The 26,541-nt window shown below is 44.9% G+C and overlaps 1 protein-coding gene across 2 annotated transcripts; it reads left to right on the top strand.

Annotated features, from left to right (window-relative positions):
• The first annotated feature begins 311 nt into the window (after positions 1–311).
• On the top strand, positions 312–26,541 carry MTF1 (metal regulatory transcription factor 1). 2 transcript variants are annotated; one of them, XM_081335050.1, is made up of 11 exons: positions 312–500; positions 777–1,255; positions 5,654–5,892; positions 6,245–6,376; positions 8,335–8,408; positions 8,689–8,822; positions 20,083–20,160; positions 20,411–20,513; positions 20,990–21,519; positions 21,679–21,742; positions 22,302–26,541. In XM_081335050.1, exons 2-11 carry the CDS (start codon positions 827–829, stop codon positions 22,715–22,717), a joined length of 2,199 nt encoding a protein of 732 aa, XP_081191176.1. In that variant the 5' UTR covers positions 312–500; positions 777–826; the 3' UTR covers positions 22,718–26,541. The 2 variants fall into 2 exon arrangements, with proteins under 2 accessions (XP_081191176.1, XP_081191177.1); XM_081335051.1 differs by lacking the exon at positions 20,083–20,160.

Genomic DNA, 26,541 nt, shown 5'->3' with positions numbered 1-26,541 from the left:
CGGAGCGGTTCTATAATATATGCTACTATTTAAAAAACTGAAATACAAAGGAACTAGGGAAAAACAAGCTCAGCTACACTAAGATATGGTGGGGGGGACGCAATAAGACGGAAAGATAAACCACTTTCCAGCCCCCCATCCGGGGATGGGACCCGGGACCGACAGCAGCATCTCGAGGGAGGGAGGGAGGGGGGATTCGTCTTGGAACGGCGCACCAGCACAGGCTGGCAGAGGGGAGACGCCAGGCAGGAACAGCGCCTCCTGATGGCCAGGGGCACAAACAGGAAGCCATTGGCTGGCCCAGGGAGGCGGGGCGGGGCCCGGGCCGGAAGCTTGGCGTCACGATGGGCTGTCCCGAGGCCGGAAGCGGAAGCGCGGAGGTCTGCGGCGACCCTGCTGGCGGCGGAGAGCGGAGAGCGGAGAGAACGGCGCTGGCGGAGGACGACCCAGCATCATGGCGGCGGCCCGGCCCGGCCCTGACCCGGCGCTGAAGGCACCGGGTGAGGCGACGGCTTCTGCGGGGGGCGCCGGGCCGGGCTGGACTGGGCTGGATCAGCGCTGCTGCTGCTCTGGCCAGGCCTTCTTCTTCGTCGTCGTCGGCGGGCGGGCGAAGTGCTGCGGTGCGGCCGACGAGCCGGCTCTCCGAGCGCCTGGGGCCTAGGGCGGCCGCGGGGCGGAGGGTCGGTCGTCTGGGTCTCGGGAGGCGGGCCGGACGGGACCGGGCTGGGCCGCCGGCTTCTGGGTGACTCCTTCCCGCTTTTCCCTTTCCTTTGCAGACAACCCGCACCGTCTTCCTCCCGTGGCCGTCGCTGAACTCCGCTAAGCCATGGGGGAGAACAGCCCGCGGAATGTCATCTACTACGAGGTGGAGGCAGATGACTTGGCTCGAGATGACAAACTGATTAGGTTTGATGACCAGAATGGCCTGGCCTCACCTTCCACCCGGACAGTTTATGACAGGACGACCGTCCTCATTGAGCAAGACCAGGAGCCGTTGGAGGAGGAGGAGGAAGAGGAAGAAGAGGAGGAGGAGGAAGAGGAAGGGCAGGGCGGGCATCTTCTGCCTTTCTTACAGGAGGACAGATTTCATTTGATGGCCGATCCTGAAGGCATCTCCCAGGGCTACGTGCAGCACATTATTTCGCCAGATCAGATCCATTTGACGATCAATCCTGGCTCAACTCCCATGCCGCGGAACATTGAGGGGGCCACCCTCACTCTGCAGTCAGAGTGCCCGGAAACCAAGCTTAAAGAAGTAAGTCACCAGCTTAAGTGGGACCCTCTTTCCGAGAGTCTTCTTGAATAAGTTCTTCATTGAAACAATTTCACTTCCTGTTAAAAAGTTGAGTGTTTTCTGGTTTGTCTGAGAATATTATTTTCTTTTGCATTTTGGGAGCTTGACATTTGCCAAGCCTGCAGCTACGTAAGTTAAGGTGCCTAAATTTCCAAGCCAATTTTGTTTTTGTTTTTGTCTTAATTTCTTTTACTGCCTATTTCAGCTACTGACTCTGGACAGCATCATAAAAACATAAAAATATACACTATATTTATTCATGAGTAAAACTATTGCCATAGACGTTAATATAGCCAAGACACGGGGCCCTTAACACACTTGGGGCCCGGGCACACAGCACAAGTCTCCACAACCAGCAGGGTCCCGGTCATCCCACTCTCTGAAGGAAAGATGTTCCAGAGGAGAGGGAAAACCAGAGAAGGGACATCTCCTGGTTCCCACCAGCCAATATTCCTTGGCTGACAGGACCCGTAAAATTGCCCAACCTGCCAGACTAACTGAGTAGAAACAGTTTTTGGGTAATGTGTTATGGTGGATGTAAAAAGTCTACACGCCCCTGTTAAAATGCCATGTTTTTGAGATGTAAACAAATCAGACCAAGATTAATCATTTCAGATTTTTTTTCCATCTTTAAAATAATATGTGAGCTGTATAATTCAACTGAAAAACTGAAATATCTTAGGGAGGGAAATAACAAAGTACAATTACATAATTGCACATCCTTAAAGTAATATTTCGGTGAAGCGCTTTTTGATTTATGACAGCATTCAGTCTTCTGGGGCAGGTGTCTGTCAGTATCAGTCTTGCCTTGGGAAGCCTCCTTCAGGTCCCCTCACAATTGGACTCAGGGCTGGGTCATTCCAAAACTTTGATCTTCTGGTGAAATCATTCTTTTGTTGGTTTGGAGGTATTCTTTGGGTCATTGTTGTGTTGAAAGGTGAAATTCATCTTCAGCATTTTAATTAGAGGCCTGAAAATTTTGTGCCCAAGTTGACTGGTATTTAGAACTATTCATAATTCCCTCCACTTTGACTAAAGCCCCAGTTCCAACTGAAGAAAAGCAGGCCAAAACCATAATGTTACCACCAACGTGCTTCGCTGTGGGTATAATGTACTTTTAGTGATGCACAGTGTTATTTTGTGCCAAACATGTTTTTTGAAACTATGCAAAAGGTCCAACTTGGTCTCATCAAAGATTCATTTGCTCACATGCTTTTGTCAGAAATGCAAAATGTAGCTGGGCTTGGATTTGTGTTTGTTTGAAAGAGAAAAGCTTCTGTCTTGCCATCCTACCTCAGCCCAGGCATGTGAAGAATACAGGGGATTGTTGTCACATGTAGTAAACAATTAGTACTTGCCAGAAATTGCTGCAGCTCCTTAGTGTTGCCATAAGTCTCTTGGCAGCTTCTTGGACCAGGTTTCCCCCCCCCCATCAATTTTGGAGGGAGATCCAGATCTTGGCAATGTCATTAGTGTGTCATATTTTCTCCACTTGTTGACAATTGCCTTCACTGTGTTGCATGGTATATCTCTCCTCTAACTGAAACTTTCCAGCACTGAGATCCCTTTGATGCTTTGTAAGCTCTTTGCAGATTATGGCTTTTGCTGTAATAAGCAACTGAGTAAATGTCAGAAAAATCCTACTAGAAAAGCTGAAATTTATATGGTTTGATCAGAATCACCTTACTTGATGGCAGGTTGTGTACTGACTATTTACCATCAGCTTGAATGTGATTGGTTAATTATGAACATAGCCACATCCCTACTTATAAGAGGGTGTGCACACTTAAGCAACCACGTTATTGTATGTTTCAATGCTATTTTCCCCCCTAAAAGATTTCAATTTGTTTTTCAATTGAATTGTACAGCTTATATGTTATATTAAAGATAGAAAAAAAATCTGAAGTGATTTATCTTGGTCTGATTTTTTTACACCTCAAAATCCTGGCATTTTAACGGGTGTGTAGACTTTTTATATCCACTGCATATAGTACAAATCCAGTATTACATTTTTGTACATTTTTAAATTGCTGCGAAATGCTCAATTGCAGTTCATAAAAATTAAGCCAGAGAGGAGGCTTAAAAAGAGTGTACAAGGTGATAGGAATTTTTCCCTGATCAGTCAGATAACCTTGGTTCTTGCCTGCAAGTTAAGCTGTTTGTGATTATTGACCTTTTGGCATGGGAATTTTCACTACTAGAGTAACTAAGAGAAAGGATCCAGTGATCGAGATAAGGAATTATGTTTAACATTTTTTTCATAAATCTTAGAACTTTCAGTTGTTTTAAAATTGTAAATTCAGAGAGCAGATCTCTTAGCTTCCAGTTTTTGGTTCGGTAATTTCTTTTGCAGTTTTACAATAGGGTACTTGTCAAACCATTCAAAATCACTTTCAAGCAAAATCATCTTATTGTGATATGGTGTCTAAGATAAAAGTAATACTATTACTAAGGTGTTTAGAAAAAGTTAGAAGTACAGGTAGTCCTTAACTTAAGTCACTTGGTGACTAAGTTTTGATTGACCTACTTACGATCCAGATTCAAAGTTCTGATGGCTGCTTCCCCAAGTCATGTGACTGCAACTGGGCCGCATTTATGGCATTTTGCAACAACCCACAGTCACATGACCGTACATGTCATCCTTAGAGGAAATTCTGCCTGCCTTAGCCAGGTGAGTAGACAGTGCCTACTTGAGCATCCCATTATGTTAGGAAGGGGAATGGGGGAAGCAGTCTTGCTGGCTGCTTCTCTCTTTTGAAACAGTTTGCTCCCCCTCTTATGACCGTCCAGGAAATACATCTGGCTTTTCTGCAAGGCTTAAATAAGTATCTAGAGGAGGAGGTGTCCCGTTGTTTGGGGAGTGGGAATATACTCTTACTCTGCATTGACATTTTATGCACACACAGCCTCTGGAGTGAGGCAGAAGATTTTATAGTGCATAGAAAAGGAAGCAAAAAATGCTACTTTATGCAAGTTTTGCTTCTGCATTCTCAGTACCCACCACAGTTCCTTCAAGTTCTCCAAAATAAATTGCTCACTGCAAATCCTGTTAAAAGGGTTTGCTTTAATTTGGCTATGGGATTTGTAGTAAGAGCTTGTCCTACTCTCATCTGGACTGAGAAACAAGATAATGGGATTTACATAAAGGGCATTAGGTTTATGTAAGATAGGACCGTGGAGGAACAAACCCTGGTGGTTCCATCCCACCCCAGGACTCCCATTTTGGAAAGGTGTGATGTGAGGATAGGAACCCAGTGTTCTTTTTCATTGTATTTTGCAGCTTCCTGGAAATGCTCTCAATATCTGAGCCGCCCCTATCCTTCATATATATGCAGCAAACCTTTGTGAGTCTCCACCTTTGTACTGGAGTGGATTGCTAACTGAAGGAAAACCTCTTCAGAGAAATCTGTGTGTAGATGACATAGACTTTGTCCATCGTTGATAGAGATTTCCCCCAAGGAAACCTTAACTATATTTAATGAATGTATTTGTATATATATTCTTTGGGCTACAAACTCAACTATGAACAAATTACTTTTATTGAGTACAGTAAAGCCTAGTTACAGTTTCCTGTAGACCTTCCTCGTCATCAGAGTGGTGTCAAGTTCATCTTCATAAGTAGACTTTTTTTCTTTTTAATTTCTAAGAAGTCTGGAGTGAGTCTCCCTTTTCACTATGCAACCGGTCGAGACATATTTATAAGGGGCAAATGATGATTCATAGGCAGTATTGTGATACAGCATGTACTTGAGTGGGACGTGAATCTTTTGATGATGGTGCCATGACATGCACTATTTTTATTTCATAGCTTATGGTGGATGCCTTTAAAATGTAAGTTGCATTCACTAGAGACATTTAGGATAGGCTCTCAAGGGGAAGTGATCTTCTGTACATTTCTTAAAATTGCGTAAAATAATGTACAAGAAAAATATTGATATAGAAAGCTGAGGAGCCTACTTTAGCATAGAGCTTGTATTTAGTTGCATTTTGCTTGCCTGCTCTTCTGAATCTGAAACTCCTTACTGTGCCCCCCCTAAGCAAAAATAGGGTTGTGGGACTGCCTATGGACATGAACAAAGGAGGAGCTCTTCTAATTCTGTTCAGACCAAGCGGCTAGATTTGCATAACACGCAAACAGAGTATTGTGGGTCAACCCGATGTTTAAATCCAGTGTGGATTTGCTCAATGGCACCGAGCTTGCATGGTAGCTACACAGGGTGAAAAAAAGGTGTCTTTGAAATATCACAGAGACTGCAGCCATTGTCTCCGCTGCTTTTGCTGCCTCCTGAACTCCCAACAGTAGCTCTGTGAAATGGATTAGGCCAATATTGATTTGAACGATGCTTGTTTGTCTGACAGGTGAAGCGCTACCAGTGCACATTTGAGGGCTGCCCTCGTACCTACAGCACTGCAGGCAACCTGCGCACCCACCAAAAGACCCACCGCGGGGAGTACACCTTTGTGTGCAATCAGGAGGGTTGTGGGAAGGCCTTTCTGACATCCTACAGCCTGAAAATCCATGTCCGGGTGCACACCAAGGAGAAGCCCTTTGAGTGTGATGTTCAAGGTTGTGAAAAAGCCTTCAATACACTGTACAGGTAAGAGGATGTATTTTGAAAACCTCGTATTCTTCAGGAGAAATTACTGCTTATGCTTGGAGAGAGAGAGAAATGGCTACTCCTGGTTGAATTGGATAATGTCCCCGATGGAAATATATTTGACCCTGTCCGATGCCCACTCCCTAGATCTCTCACATCAACACTTGTGGCTCTTGCAGAATTTATTGCCTGATGTATATCACCCACACAATGTCTTCCGCTAAAATGGTGGGTGTTTTCAGTGTGCAGAACCTTGGCCCAAATCTGTAATCGTATCAGATGGGCCTTGCTCTTCCACTGCAGGGCGTGTCTTGGATCCAAAGAGACATTCTCCAACCCCCTTCTTCTTTAGGTTAAAAGCCCATCAGAGGCTTCACACGGGGAAAACATTTAACTGTGAATCGGAAGGTTGCAGCAAGTACTTTACAACCCTCAGTGATCTGCGGAAACACATTCGGACTCACACTGGAGAGAAGCCATTCAGGTAAGTTGTCTGGTTGCTGCACGAGTTGCACTGTATCCTGGGCCGTTTGCCAGGCTTTTAAACAGGCGGTGTACTATAATATCCGCTGCAACCCCTTGGAAGCAGTTTATTCACTGAGGCCTATAAGGTATAAATTCCCAAACACATTTCCAGTGTGTACATCTCTGGCAAATGTTCAATTATCTGGCAGAGTGCACAGCTTCATTTGTTCCGGGTCACTCAACATTAGACTAGTTTGTAGTAGAAAAATGACTAGTTTTAGCTCTCTTAATTGTTCAGCTGGAGAAGATCAGCCTGATGCAAAAACGCCCCTTCCTGTAGACGCTCAGAGGCACCAAAATTGCTCTTGAGGTTTTGTTTTCAGTTGACTTGATGGTCTGACTTTCACTGGTCCCAACATATCCACACACACTCTGAGATTAATATTGGAGTCCTGCTTTACCCCCACCTCTCCCACCCCGCCCCATCTCAACCATTAGTTTGGTGGGCATGAAAGATAGAGGTGGCCCTGCATACAGGTTACGGCAAACAATTTACAAGAAAACCTCCATAAATGATATGAAAGCCCAAGTGAAGCAGGTTCCCTAACTTTATATCATAGAACAGGGGTAGGCAACCTCGGCTCTTGTAGGACTCATGGCCTACCCCTGTCATAGAAGAATCAGGCAGACTGGAAAGACTGCAGTGCTAGGGTGACCAAATTCGTGGATGAACACACACGCCTGAAGCAGCTCCCGAAAGCTTCATATACTTTAGGCTAACAATAACAGAAATGTCAGTAGCTGGAGCCACATACCCAGATGCCCTCTAAATAATCCATAATGGGTGCAGTACTTTCAAGAGGCTCTTAGGTGATCTCAGCTGAGGAGCTGATACATGTGGAAGAGGGCGCCTAGAAGCTGAAGATAATGCAATTTCTCTACCATGCGGGCCTTGCCATTCGCAGATGGCAAGCCCAGCCAATTCAATGCCTTCAGTTGCAGATGCTAGATATTTATTACATATTTCTGTTCATTTGCACGAGAATTCCAGAGTAGGGAGGGGCCATTTAGATTTAGGCTACTGAATTGAATCCCTTGCTCAGTGAAGAAATCCAGGTTAAAATGTCTTGTATCTAACATCTATTCCTTGCATCCAGTGGTGTAGTTGTTAAAATGTTAAATTAAGACCGGGAGAATCCAACCTCAATTCCCCCTTATTATAGAAAGTTAGTGGGCAACTTGGGCCATGTACGGTCTCTCTCAGCTCAGCCCACCTCATGGGGAATCTCAAGAAAAATTGCCCTCTAAGCCACTTGAGTTCCTGAAGGAAAGGCAGAATTCCTTCATTACCTCTCCACCAGCATTGTAAAACTGTTCTTCTTATTAAAACACTTGACTGGAATCTGCCTTCCTGCAGCTTCTATTTGTTAGTCCGTGTCCTATTCTCTAAAACAGTAAGAGAATATAAGTATTTGAATTCTGTTATATCCCACAATCTTCTATTTTCAAAGCTAAAGCTTCTGTGATGTCTCTGTGAGTTTCATCTACACCGCCCTTTTCTAAGCTTCTTTCAGCATTCTGTCTAGGACCTGCGGAAAGGAGAGTGGATCTTGGTTAATTTTGAAACAGTTCTCCTTTTCCCTGTGCACCCTGTGCTGCTGCTGCTGCTGTGTGATGTCATGCTGGCCACACCACAGAAATATCTCCAGACACTGCTGGCTGTTTGGCTTAGTAAACAAAGATGAGCACTACACCCTAAAGTCAGTCATGACTTGTGGGGTAAAAGCCATGGGGACCCCCTTTACCTTTTCATTCCTTTTGATTTGCCTTTTTGCAGCCATATCACCTATATTATTCTGACTTAGCTTGGCAACCACCGTCACAAGTGCTCTTACAAAGCCAGCTTGCCTGAAAGGAAGCTGGCACGCTGCAAGGTTGTAAAGATGATGCTGTAAGCCTCCCTGCTTTCTCCCATAGATGTGACCATGATGGCTGTGGGAAAGCCTTTGCTGTTAGTCATCATCTGAAGACACATGTCAGGACACACACTGGTAAGACCTGGGACACCTCTGACCTCTGAATCCTTTTACGGCAACTTAAGAAAGTAAACATGTTTGTGTTAACACTGATGGAGCCTACCTTGTTTTGATAACTTTCATTAATTTGCTACATTAGGGTTCTGCTTACTAAGAGCCTAGTTCTCATCCTCTGCAGTGAATTTAGAAATAACTCTGTTGTAAGTATTCAAAAATTGTAGATCTGCTGGAATCCAGAGATTGATGGATGTACCTTTGATTTGATTGATACGTCTGTTGATTTCTTCCACTCTAGGTGAGAGACCTTTCTTTTGTCCCAGCAATGGGTGTGAAAAGGCCTTTAGCACGCAGTATAGCCTCAAAAGTCACATGAAAGGACATGAAAAAGGATCCTCATACGCTTTATTCTCCAACAACAACCTCTCTGAGGTGGGTGTTGAGCTCTTCAGTTAAACGTTGGGGTGCTTCCTGAGTAACAGCCTCAGCAATACCCCAAACCTTTTCTAGAAGTCCAGCTCCTGCAATCTTTGCAGCTAAAATTTCACAAGGAACGATGGGTGTCAAGCAGTACTCTGCCTCCAAAACAGGTTGATAATTAGATCTGAGCAGTACTGCAGTACCATAATATTTATTTCTGATACTAAGATTTTGGATCATCTAAAAACTTAAAGATCAATACAGGTAGTCCTTGACTTTAAACTGCATTGGGGACTGGATTTCTGGAAATTCTGGTTACGGTCGTAATTCAAGGCACACAGGTGAATGGACCTGGTTTTACAACATTTTTTGCAGTGATCATTAAGTAAATCACTGCAGTTATTAAACAAGTTCACCATTGTTAACCAAATGCTGCAGTCATAAGTGTGAAGTCATTCTTCTGAATGGACTTTTTTTGCCAGAAACTGGCAAAAAACAGCACAGATCAGAGTTATGTGACCATGGGACACTGCAACTGGTGGCAAAGATGAGCCAGTTACCAAGCATCCAAAATGTGGTCATGTGATCTGGGGTTGTTTTTTTGACATTTTGCAACAACCAGGTGCTTTAAGGGCTGTAAAGCACCCATTCTGGGCCAGTTGTAATTTTGAACAGTCATTAAGCGACTGGTCATAAGTCAAGAACTACTTGTACAGTAAAACTTTGATTGAACGGACCAATTTAGCAGGATGGGATTTCTATAAAGCCACTTATTCATTAAATGGCAAATCTGATTTTTTTACCACAACAAACACACTTTTATCTGAGAAACCAAGTCAACTTTATTTTTTTTTATCCATGAAAAAACCAATGTTAGTGGATTAGTTTGAAGAAAGTATCCAATTTCACCCGTATCTTGGAAATGTGGTGCTCAGGTTATGTCCTGCCTCTTCCTTGCTGGCATAACCTCTAGAAGTATCCAGCTTGGTATCCCTTCATCTTCCAAAGAGTTTTCTTTTTTCCATGCCTTCAAACTGCAATTCTTCCTCCCATCACAAAGCGTTTTTTCTTCCCCCCAGCCATTTGCCCACATTGGAATTTTGATTGCTTTCCAACTGTAGCAGAGTTGAAGATTTCTGACTGAGCGGAAGTATCTAAGACTTTATTGTCTTTTTCTTGTTCAGATTGTCTTATCAGCCCAACCGTTACTTTGCCCAAAATGTTTTATTTGACAAAATCATCCTCTGGTTCATAGGATCGGTGACTGACTTTAGCGGGCAAAACTATGCACTTAAATTGTAGAACTTTTGAATGCATTTTCTCCAAAGAATGAGTGGGGACATCGTCAGCAGGCTCCATGTTTCCAAGGGACATCTTCAGCACCTACTCTTGATATCACTTTCTGACTTCTGGCAAAGTTATTGACGATTCAGACCGGAAGAACCACTACATAAGCCATCCTTCCTCTAAATTACAGTATTTAGGTGGCAAAGGGTGAATTAGGTCTTTCAGCACTCTTTGCTAACACAATTTGCTAAATATGACTTGTGTCACTCTGTGTGATCTATTAGTATAAATACCCAAGTCTTTGTTGGTATTTTTGCCTGTTTATAATTTCATCACTGCTCTGTTGAGAGCTCTTGTCTGCACCATTCTTGTGTTTTCTTGCCTTAAGTGCCCTGCACCATTCTCATATTTCCTTGCTCCAGTTCAGCTGTATTATTGGTAGCTTCATATTGTAAATTTTTCTTCAGCATACCTTTTGTTTTACAAATATCAAGTACTGTGTCTTTATACAATTCTTCAGTGCTCATCCCGATTCTGACTTTTCAACCAATACTAGTTTTTGGTTAGAATGTGTGATGCTCAAAATTCTTCCTTCTTTTTTTGACTGCCTTTGGAGCCACTGCAGATTAAACAGTATTTATAAAATATTTGCTAATAGTGCCAATTTCAAATACCAATCATGGAAGACTCATCGATTTCTACCAACACACGAGACAAAGCAAGTGGACAGGGGATGCCGCAGTTGCAAATGTGCAGAAGCAATGGTTCTCCAATCTGCTTTATCAAACAAATTGCTTGTTATCATGGAGCAAAATCCAACTTCAGATTTTGCCCATTGCTTGTGAAGTTACCTGAATGGGGGTCTGTAAAACTGAGGCTTAACTGTGTAGTCTCAACTTTATTCCTTTAATTCCAGCAGGATCCACAGAAAATCTAGTTAGAACTGAGCGAGTGAACAAGGAGAACAGGAATACTGGCAAGGGAATCCACTGGGTAGAGGGAAGAGTAAGATTATGGTCAGAGTAGAGCTTCCAGTTCTCAGCATTGCATTGACAAACTGAAGCGTATCAATAACCAAGATGAGAAAGGTCTTGGAGGTTGGTTGTTTTTTAAAAAAAATTATACAATATTTAATACACAGCCCATTTCCATAAATTCAAGACGGCTAATACAGAGACATTAAAAGCCATAAAAAAAATTAAAAGGGGCAATATTCCAGTAAGCAATTTATTACTTATGACAGCCCTCACCCTATTGGACCCAAATACTCTGGAACAGCCAGGTCTTGAGTATCCGCCTAAAGTCCAGGAGATTAGAGCATCTCGACCCTCAGGAGGCAAGATCTTGCAAGATACGAGGGCCTCAAAAGGAAAGGTGTATCGCTGACCTGTACCTGAAACAGTGGCCAAAGCCTCTCCGTTCCTCTGACTGAATAATTCTGGTGGGTCAAGCTGTGTTGCGAGGGGTAGTACTGAATGGGTCCAGGAGCTGAGCTGAGGCACGGGGGGCTTTAAAGGCACAATGAGCAGCACTTTAATTTAGATAGAAATGGGTCACCAATACATAACTATAGGTAAGCCAGTAGGAAATTGTAAGTCTGAGAAAGTAATGGTACAGCATGAGCTAAAAGGAAACGGAAACTTATCCAGACTAGTTTCCATCAACAGCATTTTCCTTTTTTAATACTTTTATCGAAGTTGTTAATTAAGACAGTAAAAGTTAACACAAACTAAACTAGAAGAAAAAACAAAAATTTATCTCTCATTATCGCCGTTACCTCCTTTGCTTATCTCCAGTTTATACCTAACAATCTAGTCCCCCTGAGGTTTCTGTATTCACTCTTACTACCTTTCTGTTTATGTATGAACAATAATGATGTCGTTCCAATCATCGTGCACATCTTCATTTATTTGACTTATTTACTGCCTATCTCGCCTTAAGATGACTTTGGGCGACTTACAAAGATTTACAGTTAATGAAACATTGCAACAATAACCGAATGGTAACAGTAATAATTTACAATTAAAAAGATGGGGAGGAAGGGGGCAGGAGGCACATGGGGGGAGATGAGGTATTAACCCATCAGCCACCTCCAGTGCGATGTGCCCCTCTTGGGGCCCCAAGCCAACTGGCAGAACCAGGTCTTCAGGCCCTTATGGAAGGTCAAAAGAGTGGGAGAGACTCACCTTGAGGGGCAAGATGTTGCAAATGGCAGGAGCCACAAGAGAAAATTTCTGCTGTACCCTGCCAGCCAAAATTCCTTGGCCAGTGGTTTCCACAGCATGCCCTTCTGCTGACATGGGTGGTAGTTCGGGTAGTCTGGACCCATGCCATGCAGGGTTTTAAAAGTGATAACCAATATTTTGAATTGCACCTAGAAGCAAATAGGTAGCCAGTGCAGCTTGTGTAACTGGGTTACACAACATGAACCATAACATGAACCACTCTAGAGGCCCCAAAGAACTGTCCACACCATTGTACTCTGCACCTGTGGTAGCTTCCAAATGTTCTTCAAGAGTAGCTCCATGTAGTGAGCATTGCAATAGTCCAAGTGTGGCATGACCAGGGCTTGAGTAACCGAGCACAGGGACTCCCTTTCCAGGAAATGGTGCAACTAGCTCACAACACAAAAGTTGTGCAAAGGCTTTCCTAGCCACAATTGCCACCTGCACTTTGAGCAGGAGTTTTGAGTCCAGGAGAAAACCCTAGTTGTGCACCGGGTCTGTCTGGGGCAGTCCAAGCCCATTCAGAACTAAAGATGTTAAAAGTCCCAGATCCCAAAGCGCCATGCAACCAAAGCCATTTGGTTTTGCCAGGGTTCAGCTGAAGCTTGTTGTCTCCCATCCAGACCCTCACAGCCTTCAAGTACCACAAAATAGAATTGACAGCATAATTTGGATCACTGGTTGAGTTGAGTACCCTCATCAACCCATGGTGGCAGTTAATCTCACCCAGCAATTTTATTAGATGTTAAAAAGGAATGAAGAGTGTGCTGAATCCTGTGGCATGCCAGAAAGGAACAGCTGTGGGCTGGACTTCTCCCTATCAACACTGGGACTGGCATTGGAGAAAGGAGCTAAAGCAGTGCAAAACTGCACCGCTGGGGCCCGAACCCAATTGGTGCCTGAAAGGATACCAGGGTTGATGTATCGAAGGCTGCTGTGAGGTCAGAGAGAGCAAGGATGATTGCAAACTGCTGGCCCACAGGCTGGATGTATCGCACAGAAGCCACACGCAGCCCAGCTTTGGCAAGGGGAAAAAATTTGAGATAACTCGCGACACGTCACGTGATGCGGTGAGTTTGACACCCCTGCACTAACATCATCCCTCAACAAGTGTGACCAATGCTGTTTTTGTCCCATAACCAGACATGAATCCTGAATCCAATTAAAAAATTGCATAGCTATTTCTTAAACAAACTGCAGCCATATTTTAACATTTCTTCAGGTATAATATCATCTACATCCTTTATAATTTTTCAAAGTTTTTCATTTCTTTAGCCATATTCAAACAAATGTTTCTTTTTTAAATATTCTCTCTGATAAGTTCCATCATCTATTTTCTTGATTTCCATTTTAGTCTTTTTTCTCTGGCCATTGCCTTTCTTAATCATCTTTTGCTGCATCATTTGTTTCCCTGTAAAGAATTTTTTCTCATTCTTTTCCAGTTGCTTGGACGTGTTGAAATATTTCCCATTTGGATTAAATCATGATTTTTTTATTTTATACGGTTCCATCTTTAAGTCTCTATCCTCAGAATTATGTTCAGTCATCTCTGCTGTATTTTCCTGGGAAATTTCTTGGAGTGAAATTAAGTTGGAAATAAGTTGATTCATGCTCTCAAGGTTATTCTGCATTTCTTTGTAGTTTAAAGTCACTGTCCTTTGAAATTGTTGCTGCTTATCATATGTTTCCTTTTGTGAAGTATTCATTGCTTCAACTTTGTTACTCTCACTTTGTTTACACAGCTGCATTTTCTAAAAACTTTGAGGGTCAGAGAAAAAAATCCTCACCCACCAGCAGATGTCAGCGTTTGCTCATTTTTCAGGTCTTTCTAGTCTTTTTTCTCTCTCTCTAAAGGGTAAGTTTCGCCACTTCAGATAACCAAAAGGAGGGAGCAGAATCCCCCTCCCCCTTTCCTTCTTCGGAGATCTCTTATTTTGGGGACTTTCTTCTTCAGGAAAATAAGTAGGATAGAGAAAATCAATATTCTTACCCAGATTCAAGCATGCTGTTTTACAGTAAATCCGCTTAATTTAAAAGCTTATGACTTCTGTTGTCTCCAGCTATGGCTGAACATGCAGTTAGTCAGCCTTTTCTTCTGTTGGTTTCTGGGAGGCTTCTCTTGGTCCATTCGGAGAGACCGCCATCTCTCCTAAGTCCCTGGGATTTCCTTCCTTCATTCCACCTCTTCAGGGTGGGTTCTGGCCCCTTAGGGTCCCCAACAAAAAGAAATTCCAGCCGAAGAGTTCGGCATTCCGAATCTTCAGACTGCTCGCTGGAAAACAGGAACAGGAAGTCCAAAACAGTTTTTTTTAAATTTACATCAAAATCATTTTGCATTTTTCTGCTGAGTTTTAATCATTACTTTTTGACTACATTCTATCTTTCTCTCTTACTTATTAAACAGTATCTTTTTCTCATGGTCAGTTTTTCTAAGGTCAGTTATTCTTAGATGCTGCTTTCCCTTCATCCACTTTCTCATCGTCATTCCCCTTAGCATCTTTAATAATAATACTGATGATGATGATGATGTTGAAAGGGACCTTGGAGGTCATTAGTCCAACCCCCTGCTCAGGAAGGAAACCCTATACCATTTCAGGCAAATGGCTGTCCAGTCTCTTCTTAAAAACCTCCAGTGTTGGAGCATCCACAAGTTCTGGTGGCAGGTTGTTCCACTGGTTAATTGTTCTAACTGTCAGGAAGTTTCTCCTTAGTTCTAGGTTGCTTCTCTCTTTGGTCAGTTTCCATCCATTATTTCCATTTGTGCTTCCTGTTTGTGTGAATTCACACACTTTGGTGGCTTCCCTGAATAGAATTCTGTTTTAAGCAGCTTCCACATCTGCTCCTTACATCCATGACTTTTTATGTATAAGATCTCATAATTACCAATAAAGGAGAATACTGGTAGCTCAGGGTTGAAATGAGAGGTCCTTGGTGCTCTCTGAACCTGGTTGCTTTCTTGCAAACATTCCATTACCCAAACTGGATAACATCATCAATGCTAGCTACTCATAATTGCAGCAGATAGTATTAAATACTAGATTTTGTATAATGAAGCACCATTTTCATAAGTATGTTCCTAAAATACTGCAAAAGAAAGTAAAATATATGCAACTGAAGTTAAAATGGGGATTTGGGATAGATAAGATATGATTTATTATATGCTGCTGTATCAGTGTCAGCGAGTATGGGGTAGCAATTAAAGGTAGCAATTAAAGGACTAGGAGACTTATTCTGGAACAGATAATCGGTGAATCTGTGAACACCTAGGGGCAAGCAAAGTTATAATCAAAAGCCAACGTAGGTTTGTCAAAAACAGATCATGCCAAATAAATCTTACTGCATTCTTTGACAAAGTGACTAAAGTAGTGGATCAGCAAACTGCTGTGGACATAATTTATTTGGGCTTCAGTAAGGCATTTGATTGAGGGATGCGGTGGCTCAGTGGGTTAGGACGCTGAGCTTGTCGATCTGAAGGTCGGCAGTTTGGCAGGTCGAATCCCGAGTGCTGCGAGCGCCTGTTACTCGTCCCAGCTTCTGCCAACCTAGCAGTTCGAAAGCACGTAAAAATGCAAGTAGAAAAATAGGGACCACTACGGTGGGAAGGTAACAGCGCTCCGTGCGCCTTTGGCGTCTAGTCATGCCGGCCACATGACCACGGAGACGTCCTCGGACAAGCGCTGGCTCTTCAGCTTTGAAACGGAGATGAGCACCGGCCCCTAGAGTCGGAAACGACTAGCACGCACGTGCGGGGGAACCTTTACCTTTAAGGCATTTGATAAAGTAGACCACAACCTATTACTCAATAAGATAGAAAAATGTTTGTTAGATAGTATCACCACCAGATGGATAAGTAACCATCTCAACACGTAGTTCTTAATGAAACTGCATCTAAATGGCAGGAAGCATGCAGAGGGGTACCTCAGGTTTCTCTCTTAGGCCCAGCACTCTCCAATATCTTCATAAATGATTTAGATGAAGGGACAGAAAAGGAATTCATTAAATTTGCAGATGACACCAAGCTGGCAGGAATAGCCAACACCCCAAGATACAGAAGGATTTTGACAGACTGGAATACTGGACCCTAACTAACAAAATAAAATACACTTAGGCAAAAAAAAACCCAACAACTCTGAAATGCAATGGTATAAAATAGGTGATACCTGGCTCATAGCAGTAACTGAGAGGAATCTAGGAGTTCTAGCGGACAGCCACTTTTGGGCAACTGCAGTATGCTGCAGCTCTTAAAAAACTCAATGAAGTCCTAGGGTGCATTAACAGAGGATAGATTCAAGATCTCATGAAGTTTTAGTACCGCTTTATAATGCCTTGGTAAGACCACACTGGCAATATTTAATCTAATTTTCATTGCCATGATATAAAAAAGATGTTGAGACTGTAGAAAGAGTTCAGAGAAGAGCAACAAAGATGATTAGGGGACTGGAGGCTAAAAGATAAGAGCGGTTACAGGAATTGTGTACCATGTTTCTCCGAAAATAAGACCAGGTCTTATATATTTTTGGCTCTAAAAAAGAGACACTAGGTCTTATTTTGGGGGGATGTCGTACCCTGGCACCTGGCACCACTGCTTGACTTTTTCGGTGGCCGCTTGCTGGCACTTGCAGCCGGACACCATGTGGCGCATTGTGCCATTGCTGCTACTCATGGCAGGATGCCACATGATGCTTTGCACTGTTGCTGTCGCACGTGGCAGGAAGCCGTGTGGTGCTTTGGGCCATTTCTGCTGCTTGCGGCAGGACACTGCCCGGCTCTTCGGGCCATTGCCATCTCTCATGGCAGGAGGCCGCGCGGTGTCCTGCCGTGAGCGACGGCAACGGCCCAAAGCACCATGCAGCCTCCTGCAATCGGTGGAAATGGCTCGAAGTGCCGCGTGGCTTCTTGCTGTGAGCGGCAGCGGCAGCAACAGCGCAAAGCTCCATGCGGCCTCTTGCGAGCACTGGCCCGAAGCGCTATATGACCTTCTGCCGCAAGCAGTGGCACTGCAGTGACAAACCACACAGCTTGACAAGTGTCGGGGCATGGGGAGTCTGGTTGTGGTGATCCTACCGGTAAGGTAAGCAGGTGCGTGGTGTGTGGGGCAGCTTCACCTCCCACCTCCGCTCTAGCTTGATTTTTAGGCATGCGCCTCACCCCAAAACTAGGACTTATTTTGGGGGTAGGGGTTATATTAGGCTCACCCCCCAAAAAATCAAGCTAGGGCTTGCTTTCGGGGTAGGTCTTACTTTCAGGGAAACACGGTATGTCTAGTCTAATGAAAAGAACTAGGGTGACATGATAGCAGTGTTCCAATATTTGAGGGGTTGCCACGAAGGAGGGGATTAACCTGTTCTCCAAAGCACCTGAAGGCAGGACAAGAAGTGATAAAAAAAAATCAAGAGAACCAACCTAGAACTGAGGAGAAATTTCCTGACAGTGAAAATCATCAATCAGTGAAAGGGATTGTCTCCAGTAGAGTGTGCTCCCTCACTGGAGGTTTTTAAGAAGAGATTGGCTAATATTTGTCCAAAACTTTATTGGGTTTCCTGTTTAAACAGAGGTTTGGACTAGAAGACCTCCAAGGTCCCTTTCAACTCTGTCATTCTGTTATTCTGACTTGAATTCTAGTCCAGACTTGGCCATGGAAGCCAACTAGCTGTCTTGAGGCCAGTCCTGTAACTTTTAGATAGAACAAAACAAAATATTTCAAAAAAAGCAACTCTATCTGACTGAAATATAGGAAGAGTTTAAACCTATTTTCTACCAATTGTCATTTTTTTCAGTTGTTTTTAATGAAGAAAATAGTTACTTTGGAAGCAACTTGCTTTTTGGGACTTATTTAAAACTAACAGAATTCAAGAATGTCACTGTTGTCATTTATTTGCCATTTTGGAAAGAAATATTTGACCCTCTCTGTTTAGGCCACAGGTCTGCAACCTGCGGCTCCGGAGCCGCATGCGGCTCTTTCAGCCGTCTCCTGCGGCTCCCAGTCCTCTGCCATGTGCAGTCAAAAAAAAAAGTTGGACTAAAAAAGTTCAACCAATCAATTCAAATATGCAGGGTAGGTGCATATCTCGCCTTGGCTCCACTCTTCAGTCAAACCCTGTTCTGCGCATGCTGGCATGTATGCGCATGTGCACATATTTTTCGCGGCTCCCAGTTTTTCATTTTGTGAGGGAACCGGTTCCGAGTGGCTCTTTCACTGTTTCAGGTTGCTGACCCCTGGTTTAGGCTACCAATTTGCTTTGTAATAGTAAAATAACAAGAATCCCACGACAACTTAAACGTAATCTATTTTAGACTTTCATCTGCAACAACAAGTGTTTTTGTTGAAGTAAATTGACCGTACATCTCTTATAAAATTATTAGAATGACAAGTGCTTGCACAAGTCTGATTAATATTTCAATTTAATCTGAATTTTCAGGGGCGGGGATAGAAAGGAGCGGTGAGCCATCCTTCATACCTCCCTTTGGGTTACCTAGCCTTTGGTAGGGGAAACAGCTCACTTTATTCTGCTTGGCATCTTTTATCTTTATTTTTTTATTGATTTTACTGTAATTTCAGTGGTGTTGGATAGTATCAGCTTTACCAGGTGGATCAGACAAGAAACACACCAGATGAGCTAATTCTGCTTTATTGTACAGCTACATTATCTGAATCTTGCAGGTCTAAAAGTATAATTCTCCTGCTGTCATCTGTATAACTTGAGGGAGGGTTCATTCTGAGCCTCTTGTTCTGCCCGCTCTGCAGATGTGGGCTATGCACACTCTAATTGGAAGGCTCTTCTTTAGGCAGCCTCTCTTCATACCATCCCCCAAGGTCTTTCCCTCATACCATTAAAAAAGGTAAAGGTTCCCCCGCACATGTGTGCTAGTCATTTCCGACTCTAGGGGCCAGTGCCCATCTCCGTTTCAAAGCCGAAGAGCCAGCGCTTGTCCGAGGATGTCTCCGTGGTCATGTGGCCGGCATGACTAGACGCCAAAGGGGCACGGAACGCTGTTACCTTCCCACTGGAGTGGTCCCTATTTTTCTACTTGCATTTTGACGTGCTTTCGAACTGCTAGGTTGGCAGAAGCTGGGATGAGTAACAGGCACTCACTCTGTTACGCGGCACTCGGGATTCGACCCGCCAAACTGCCGACCTTCTGATCGACAAGCTCAGCGTCCTAACAGCTCAAGTAAATATTTTAACTTCTTCCATTGTTTTGAGCTGCTCAGTCGTTGAGAGTTGGGTGATGTACAAGTTTAATAAATAATTGTTTTATCTGTGTATAATCTGGAATTCATGCTGCTGGCAAAAATTCAGGAAGTCAAATCCCTCCTGCTTTGACTTGCCAATCTTCTCTGTCTTCCATGGCTTCTCTTTTGATTTGGCCGTCTCTAAAGTTGCTGGCTCCTTCCTTGGCGTTGGGTGATTCACCGCAGCACCCATGGGCAGTTCATCACTCATGCTGTTTTTTGTGGCTCTCTTCTGCTCCAAACTCTCTCATTGAGCAATCCCTCGTGTTTTACAAAAGCCAGAAGAATCTTGGGTCAGTGTTGATCACTGCATATTCCGAAGCGAAGGTCTGATGCTGTTGAATAGTGTGACATTTGAGATGGAACCATGCTTATGGCTGTAATTTGGGTTTTAGGGGATTTTGGCCTTCTGGACCATTGGCTGTGTTGGATGTGATTGACCAGAATGGGGCAGGTGGCACTCAGTTCCCTTGCTCTGTTCTGAATGCTCCTTCGCTTAATTCAGGCTCCCTCTCCTCTTCTGCAGGATACAAACCACTCCCTCTGCCTGAGCGACTTAAGCCTTATGTCCACAGATTCAGAACTGCGGGATAATTCAGATCCAGTAAGCATCTCTTGCCTTTGGTTATAATAGCCCAAGTAGAGGGTGTTTTGCATATAAGTAGCCTCTTGCCATCTCTTTGGAGGAGGACCTGTGCTCGCCAGTCAATGATACATGTCTATCATGCTGCAGAAAGCAAGCTGGCTTATTGGATTTCTCAGTTGTCTCACCTGGGTCTAGAGTTAGGGCTTGCACTGAGCTTGGGCACCAGATCACTGAACTGGGATGCCTTGCAACTGTTTCCTTTCTGTAGGGACATGGACAAGACCTGAGTACAATCTCACCAGCAAGCATCTTCGAGTCCATGTTCCAGAGCCCGGAGCCTCCCCCAAATCAGGAAGACTCTCAGCACACAGGTACATGTTCGTTTGGCAATACCATATTAGCAGTGATCCTCAGGTCTGAGCAGACCGTCCAAGGCTCAAGAACAGCTGACTTGGCAGCCCCTCAAAGCCCAGCGCAGTTAAGAGAAACTGTAACTGGGAATAAAAGAAAAGACCCCACGTGCTGGGTCTTCTGGGCATCTAATGCTCTGATGAAGGAAAGCGTTCTCTGGGAACGGTGAGGAATCTTTGGGCTGGACTACCTGGAAGGAAAATGTTGCCCCAGGCCAACTCATGTGGGTTGTATCCATGCCTCCCTTACCAGAGCAGTGTAGCACAGTAGTGTGTTATCTCGGAAGGAAGCAGGACAAAACTTAAGAGAGGGGCAGCCTTCCCCTGCAGCTGTGTGAGTGTCCAGCTGCGGCTTTCCTGGGCTCCATTAGGAAGCACCCGCTAGGGCAGGCCTTGGGCTGCAGATGGATTTGATGGTCCCTGTGCTTCTTTGACAGATGCCTTGATGGGAGATTTTGCTGGCGATACCAAGCCAGCTCCAGCAGCCCAGCCAGCATCAGGAGAGACTGCGCCCTTATCTCTGCCACTCGTTCTCCAGCTTGGCATCTCTGAGCCTCCCCCCCAAGCACTGCCTCCTGCATCTGCGGGTGCTCAGCCAGCAGCATACAGCACCCCTGCCGGTCTCCTGCCGCCTCCAGAAGTGCCTCCTTCTAACAGCACACTTTTGGCAGCCAATCCCCAGGGCTTCCTGCACCACCTTCAGAGCTCTGCACAGCCCATGGGGGCTGGGCTTCCTGGGGTCTCGGAGGTCACCCCTGGACCACTAGCAGGTGCCCCTGGGGTCCTGCCCAGCAGAGTTCAGACGGTGCCCGTGGGAGGAAGCCCTGCGCTGCCCAGCAGTCCCAGGGTTACCATCGCCCCTTCACAAAACCCAGCCATTTTTCAGTCCAGCATCATCATGGGAGAACAAAACCTCCAGTGGATTTTAAATGGCGCCACTGGGACGTTGCAGAACCAAGAGCAAATGGTAAGTCCAAGAGGCTTGAGAAGGTTGTGTTATCAGAGCTGTGCAAAATTACAAAATCTCCCGACTGGTCTGCAGGGGTCTCTGTAATACTGCAGGGAGCTGCAACCTCTTATCTTCACAGGCTTGACACCCCCCCCCCCCCCCACTTTTCTTTTCAAGCCACAGGCTCCTGTTGTAGAGAAGGTCTTCTTCACAACTGCGCTCCCTGTAGCTGGTGGTGCAGGTAAGCCACATTGACAGAACTCCACATTCTTTGATCCCCCCTCCCCAAAAAAAACTGCTGCTGAGAGTAGCAGGGAGGATGGGGGGGTGGGGGGGTGGTGAGCCTGATCACAGGGCTCTGGTCTTCAGCCATGTGATTTGGGGCTATCTGCATTCCTTCCTGAGGGAACTCCATTGACTGATGGGCATCCTTCTTACTAATGCAAAACAGGGGGCTCCACCATACACTCTGAGAGAGGGAGGGGGACATAAGGGGCTTCCCTAAGGAGGGCAGCAAAGTTGTGTGCTGAGAGAGAGGATATTTATTTCCACGAGCATGAAATTGATGCTAGATAAGGCAGTTTCTGCCGTGCCCATGCTGCAGCCTGAGATGTCTGACCTCAGCAGCGTCTCCAAGCTTGCAAAGCTACCTCGAGGGAGGCGATGTTGCTGGCTAGCGGCAGTGATGGGCATGGAAATGGCCCTCCCAGAAGAGGCTTTTCTCTGAGCCTCGCTTCACGGCCATTCTCAGAGAAGCAGCTGGGGCCTCTCCATGGCGTGATCGCTTGCTTTCTCTCCAGGGAGTCCTGTGCAGCAGATAGGCCTGAGCGTGCCCGTGATCATCATCAAGCAGGAAGAGGTGTGCCAGTGCCAGTGCAGCTGCCGAGACACAAGCAAGGATAAAGCCGGCAGCAAAGACTCTCCCTCCTTCATCTCGAAGACCTCGGGGAGCCCCCCGGCACCAGAGCCACAGGGCTTCCCCAGGACGGTGGCCAGTACGTCCGCTGCTGCTGCTGCTGCTGGGCATTCGTCTGTGTTGCCTCCTGCTGGCCAGCAGAGTGCCCTACTGCCTGGCTCCCCAAACCAGTCCCTAAGTGCCATGGAGGCCTCCCGCTTTCTGTCTCTCCAGAGCCTGGAGATGGCCTCTCCTCTCATTCCCCTCGAACCCCTCTTGCAAGGGGAGGAGGGACTTGCCTTGGGCAGCAGCTTTCCTTAGTGAAGCCCTGGAAAACAACCGCCGAGATGGACGAGGGCCAGCTGCCCCGGAGAGTGTCCCGGGATCCCTTTTTCCCAAGAGGAGACACAGCCATGCCGGCTCTGCCTCACTTGTCACTTTGGCTCATAGCAATGGGAGCCTAGGAATCGATCACTTTGGAAGGATGGGTGGGCAGGCGGGCGGGCGGGTGGGCTGCACCTTGCTTTCAGGAGGGTGGAGTGGAGTAATTCTAGGCCTGGGGGTGGTTCGGGGTAGCTACCCTGTAAGTAGGGAAGGGAAAGAAGTCAATGTTGGTGCGATAATAGGGAGAAAGTCAGGGGGACCTCTTCCTAGGAGCAGAAGGCAAGAGGAGTGGAGATGCCCTCCTCACGGCCTCGCCTTGTTTACTAGCTGTAGAAAGCAAGGGGTGGGCATCACGATCAGACTTTGCACATGAGTACAAGGGCTGCTGGCTCTTTCATCTTACTTTTCTGCCCTTCTTGGCAACCAAGTGCACTGCCTGGGTGTTTACATGAATTCAGGGGCTAAAAGGATTTGCACTGTTCAGCTTTATCAGAATGACTATCTCAACATAGAGCAGCTCTTGCCTAGAAAATGTTTCTCTTAGATTGGCTGACTTTAGGGGCTTCGGAGAGGTGCTCAGGGGTCCAGTGGAGACTGAGGAGCAATCCAGCTTGGTCTGGCAAAGCAGGCCGTCCTTCCTTCAGCGGACAATTGGGGTGCAGTGAGACAGCCTGTCTGCCCCACAGGGGAAGAGGGTCTTTTCTCTCTTAACTTACTCAGGGTAAAATCCCAGCATAGAATGCCTGGAAGGTTTTGGGAAGATTCCTTTCTAAAGTTTTGTACGTGTTTTTATTTTGTCACATCCACTGTGTTTGGATTTTCTAGTAATCCTCTTGTTCCTAGGACAAGCAATCATTGCTTAGAATGCCTGTCCAAGAACTTTTCTCAAGCGGAGAGGCAGGGAGGGTGGCCAAAAAGCAAAGGTGGAGGAAGCGGGGTCATTGGCTGTGGAGCAGAGGCCTTGCAAGGCCCCTTGTAGGTTCCCAGCACTGCTGCAGGAGAGGGACTGGCCAGCTGGTTACTGTGAGTATCTGCAGTCCGTGGGCTTTTCTGATGCTCCACTTCCTCCTCACAGACAAGAACCTCCTGAATCTCCCCATGTGCCTGTGAGGCTTGTGCAGTTAGGTGCTTCTTGTTGACTTTGGAGAGCTACTCTGCTCTCCATTGGGGTGGGGTCGACTAGCATGCCCCTGCATGGATTTAGAAGTGTTCCCTTGGCTTGATGCTGCCTGTTGGAAAGGTTGCCCCCCCCTGTGACTTTGGGGGCCAGCTAGTTCTCTGACTTTGCTTACGGGCTGAATAACCTAATTGTACCAAGACTCCAGGGAGTAAAATGTCCCGGGGATTTTATCTCAGCTGTGTATTGAGGGGTGGGAGCAAGTCGTTAGAGCAGGGAAAGTGGACAAATTCTGAGATATGGACCACCTCTCAGACTTCTCAGCAGTGGTTATACAGGCTGGGGAATTCTGAAATTGTACTACATGAACGTGGAAATGACTCTTTTAGAAAAAAACTTGCTCTGGAATCTAGTACATGCTGGCAGTTGCTTCTGCTATTTAAGTTTAGGGAAGAAATATAGTTCACTGGGGCGGATCTAGTTACACTTACTCGCTGGCCTCTAAAATGCACTTTAGTTCTCTTTCAGCTGATGGCTGCAATGTCATTTGTAAATAAGTGTTCACAGTCCTTGGGTATTTTCCTCCTTTTTGTTCTGAGTAAAAAAAAGTATGTGGTGTGCAAAAAAAAAAGTACTTAACTTCAGTGCAATACATTTAGCTAGAAGTGTCCACATGCACTCTGTGAGTGTGGTTATATGTATGTATATGTGCGTGCATGCGCACAAGTGTGTTTATGTGGGATTGACGGAAGGGGTGCAAAGCCATCATTATGCCCTTTTCTGAGTTACGCATCTTTAAGCCAATGTCCAGTCTATGCAAAACCTCCATTTAGCAGCCTGAGATGAATAGACTTGGTCAGATCAGAATCTTCTCCAGTTTTGGTCACTGCTTGGAGGCCTTCCCAGCTCTGTCCTGCTCCTCACGAGAAACCGGCTACCCTTCACCGTTCAGAAGACTCTGCTCCTGCTCTCTGAGTGCCCCTGCCTGCCTGTCTTTATTTCCAAGATGTCAGGTGTTCCAACAGTTCAAGGTACCAACAAGAGACAAGCTAATCCTGGAGAAGATGGCAGTAACATTGGCGAGTTCTCATCTATGAAAGGACAGGAAATCTTGTTTGGGGCATTTGTTGGCCCAGGAAGTAAATGTTACTCTCCTTTCATATCTTTTGGATTCACTTCAACAGTCTAAAAATAGCATCTCCTGTTTTTAGCCAATATTTCCTGCTGGTGAGGGCTGTTTTTTCAACTTCTGCATTGTTTATTGTTTCTAAGCTTTGGAGTCTGTTCTGCACTGAAAAAATGCCAAGGAAACTGGATATATTTATGTAGGGTGTGTCTGTGTGTGTGTTTGTGAAAATGGGTGGAAATGGTATGTTATCCACACTGTGTTTTCTATAGTGTGCACGCTGGCCCAGCCCAGTTTCTATGCAGTGGACACTTTCAAGTAAATGCATTATATTTTCCTTATCACTTGGGTGTTTTAGCTTTTCTTCCCACACGCAGTCTACACCAGTATAGTCTAGGGAAGAACGATTGTTGTTGTTATTATTTCAAAATATGTTATTTGAAGTTTTTTGTTTTGTTTTGTTTTGTTTCATTTTGCAGTGTTATTTCTTTCCAAATGCTAAGATACTGGCTTAGATTATATGGGGGGGAAAGCAACGTACCATTCTATCTAGCCACAGTCAGGATTTGGAGTGTAGCTAGATGTGGGACTCTGCTGAATATCGAAAAACAGTCTAAGCCTCTCTTTCAATTTTGGATTAGTCCAATTTAGGATTAAGACATACCAGGAAATAGGTATTTCCCATTGTTCCAAACATGAAAGTTTCCGATGCACCTTTTCCTGTTGGGCAGAAAAACACCATCAACTTGTTCAAGATGGAGGGAGAGAAAACCCTTTAGTTTAAGAGAAGTCAGCAGGCACTTTCCCACAAAGAATGATTGGTTGATTGATTGCTTCCTTTCCTAGAGTAAGGAACCTGGAGACTCCAAAGGTTCTCAGATAATTTTTGAAAGTGCCTTCCTGGGTCCCCTTCACTTTTGGACTGTGATCTAAATCTCCATGATCAGACTCTGGCTGGGTTTGTGTGAAAGGTTTAGCCAGGTGATGAAAGACTTAACCACTGCAATGCACAACTGCCGAAGTTTGGTTAGTCTTAGTTTGGTAATTGATCAGCCCATTGTATTAATTTATGATTTGAGGTGGCCTGTGAATTGGAAGATCAGCTTACGCATGTTTGTGGGAACCCTGCCTCAGTGTTGTTATGGCTAAACTCCACAACCTCACAGGACATGGTGGGAGGATTTGAAGTTACCTGTTTCTCTCAGGAGTACCTGTATTGTGTTTAAGCACATTTAGTTTAACTTTGAAACCTGGGATCAAATGTCTGTGCATTGAGTGATGTGAAGATGCTCACTATAGGTACAGTACTTCCAAAGGAAGAGCTTTCCAAAACACCAGAAGAATAAAAAAAAAGTTGTATTTTTGAAGAATGTAAAATGTGAAATAGCATTTGCTACCTGCTCCAGTTTGTATAAAATTAATATTGTACTTTGAAATATCTGCAAGGAATTGGAAAATAATTTTTTAATGGAAGGCAATATTAGTAGAAATTAAATATTAAATGCTTATTTAAATGTG

This window comes from Vipera berus, assembly GCF_964194415.1.
Source record: "Vipera berus genome assembly, chromosome: 9".
NCBI classification, from domain to species: domain Eukaryota; kingdom Metazoa; phylum Chordata; class Lepidosauria; order Squamata; family Viperidae; genus Vipera; species Vipera berus.
This window is presented reverse-complemented; position numbering and strand designations above follow the sequence as displayed.

Bases quoted from the DNA above. Each gene is read 5' to 3' on its own strand.
- MTF1 (XM_081335050.1), top strand. From the start codon at position 827: ATGGGGGAGAACAGCCCGCGGAATGTCATCTACTACGAGGTGGAGGCA. The intron at 6,377-8,334 runs GTAAGTTGTCTG...TTTCTCCCATAG, and splicing joins ACTGGAGAGAAGCCATTCAG to ATGTGACCATGATGGCTGTG. The intron at 21,743-22,301 runs GTAAGCCACATT...CTTTCTCTCCAG, and splicing joins CCCTGTAGCTGGTGGTGCAG to GGAGTCCTGTGCAGCAGATA.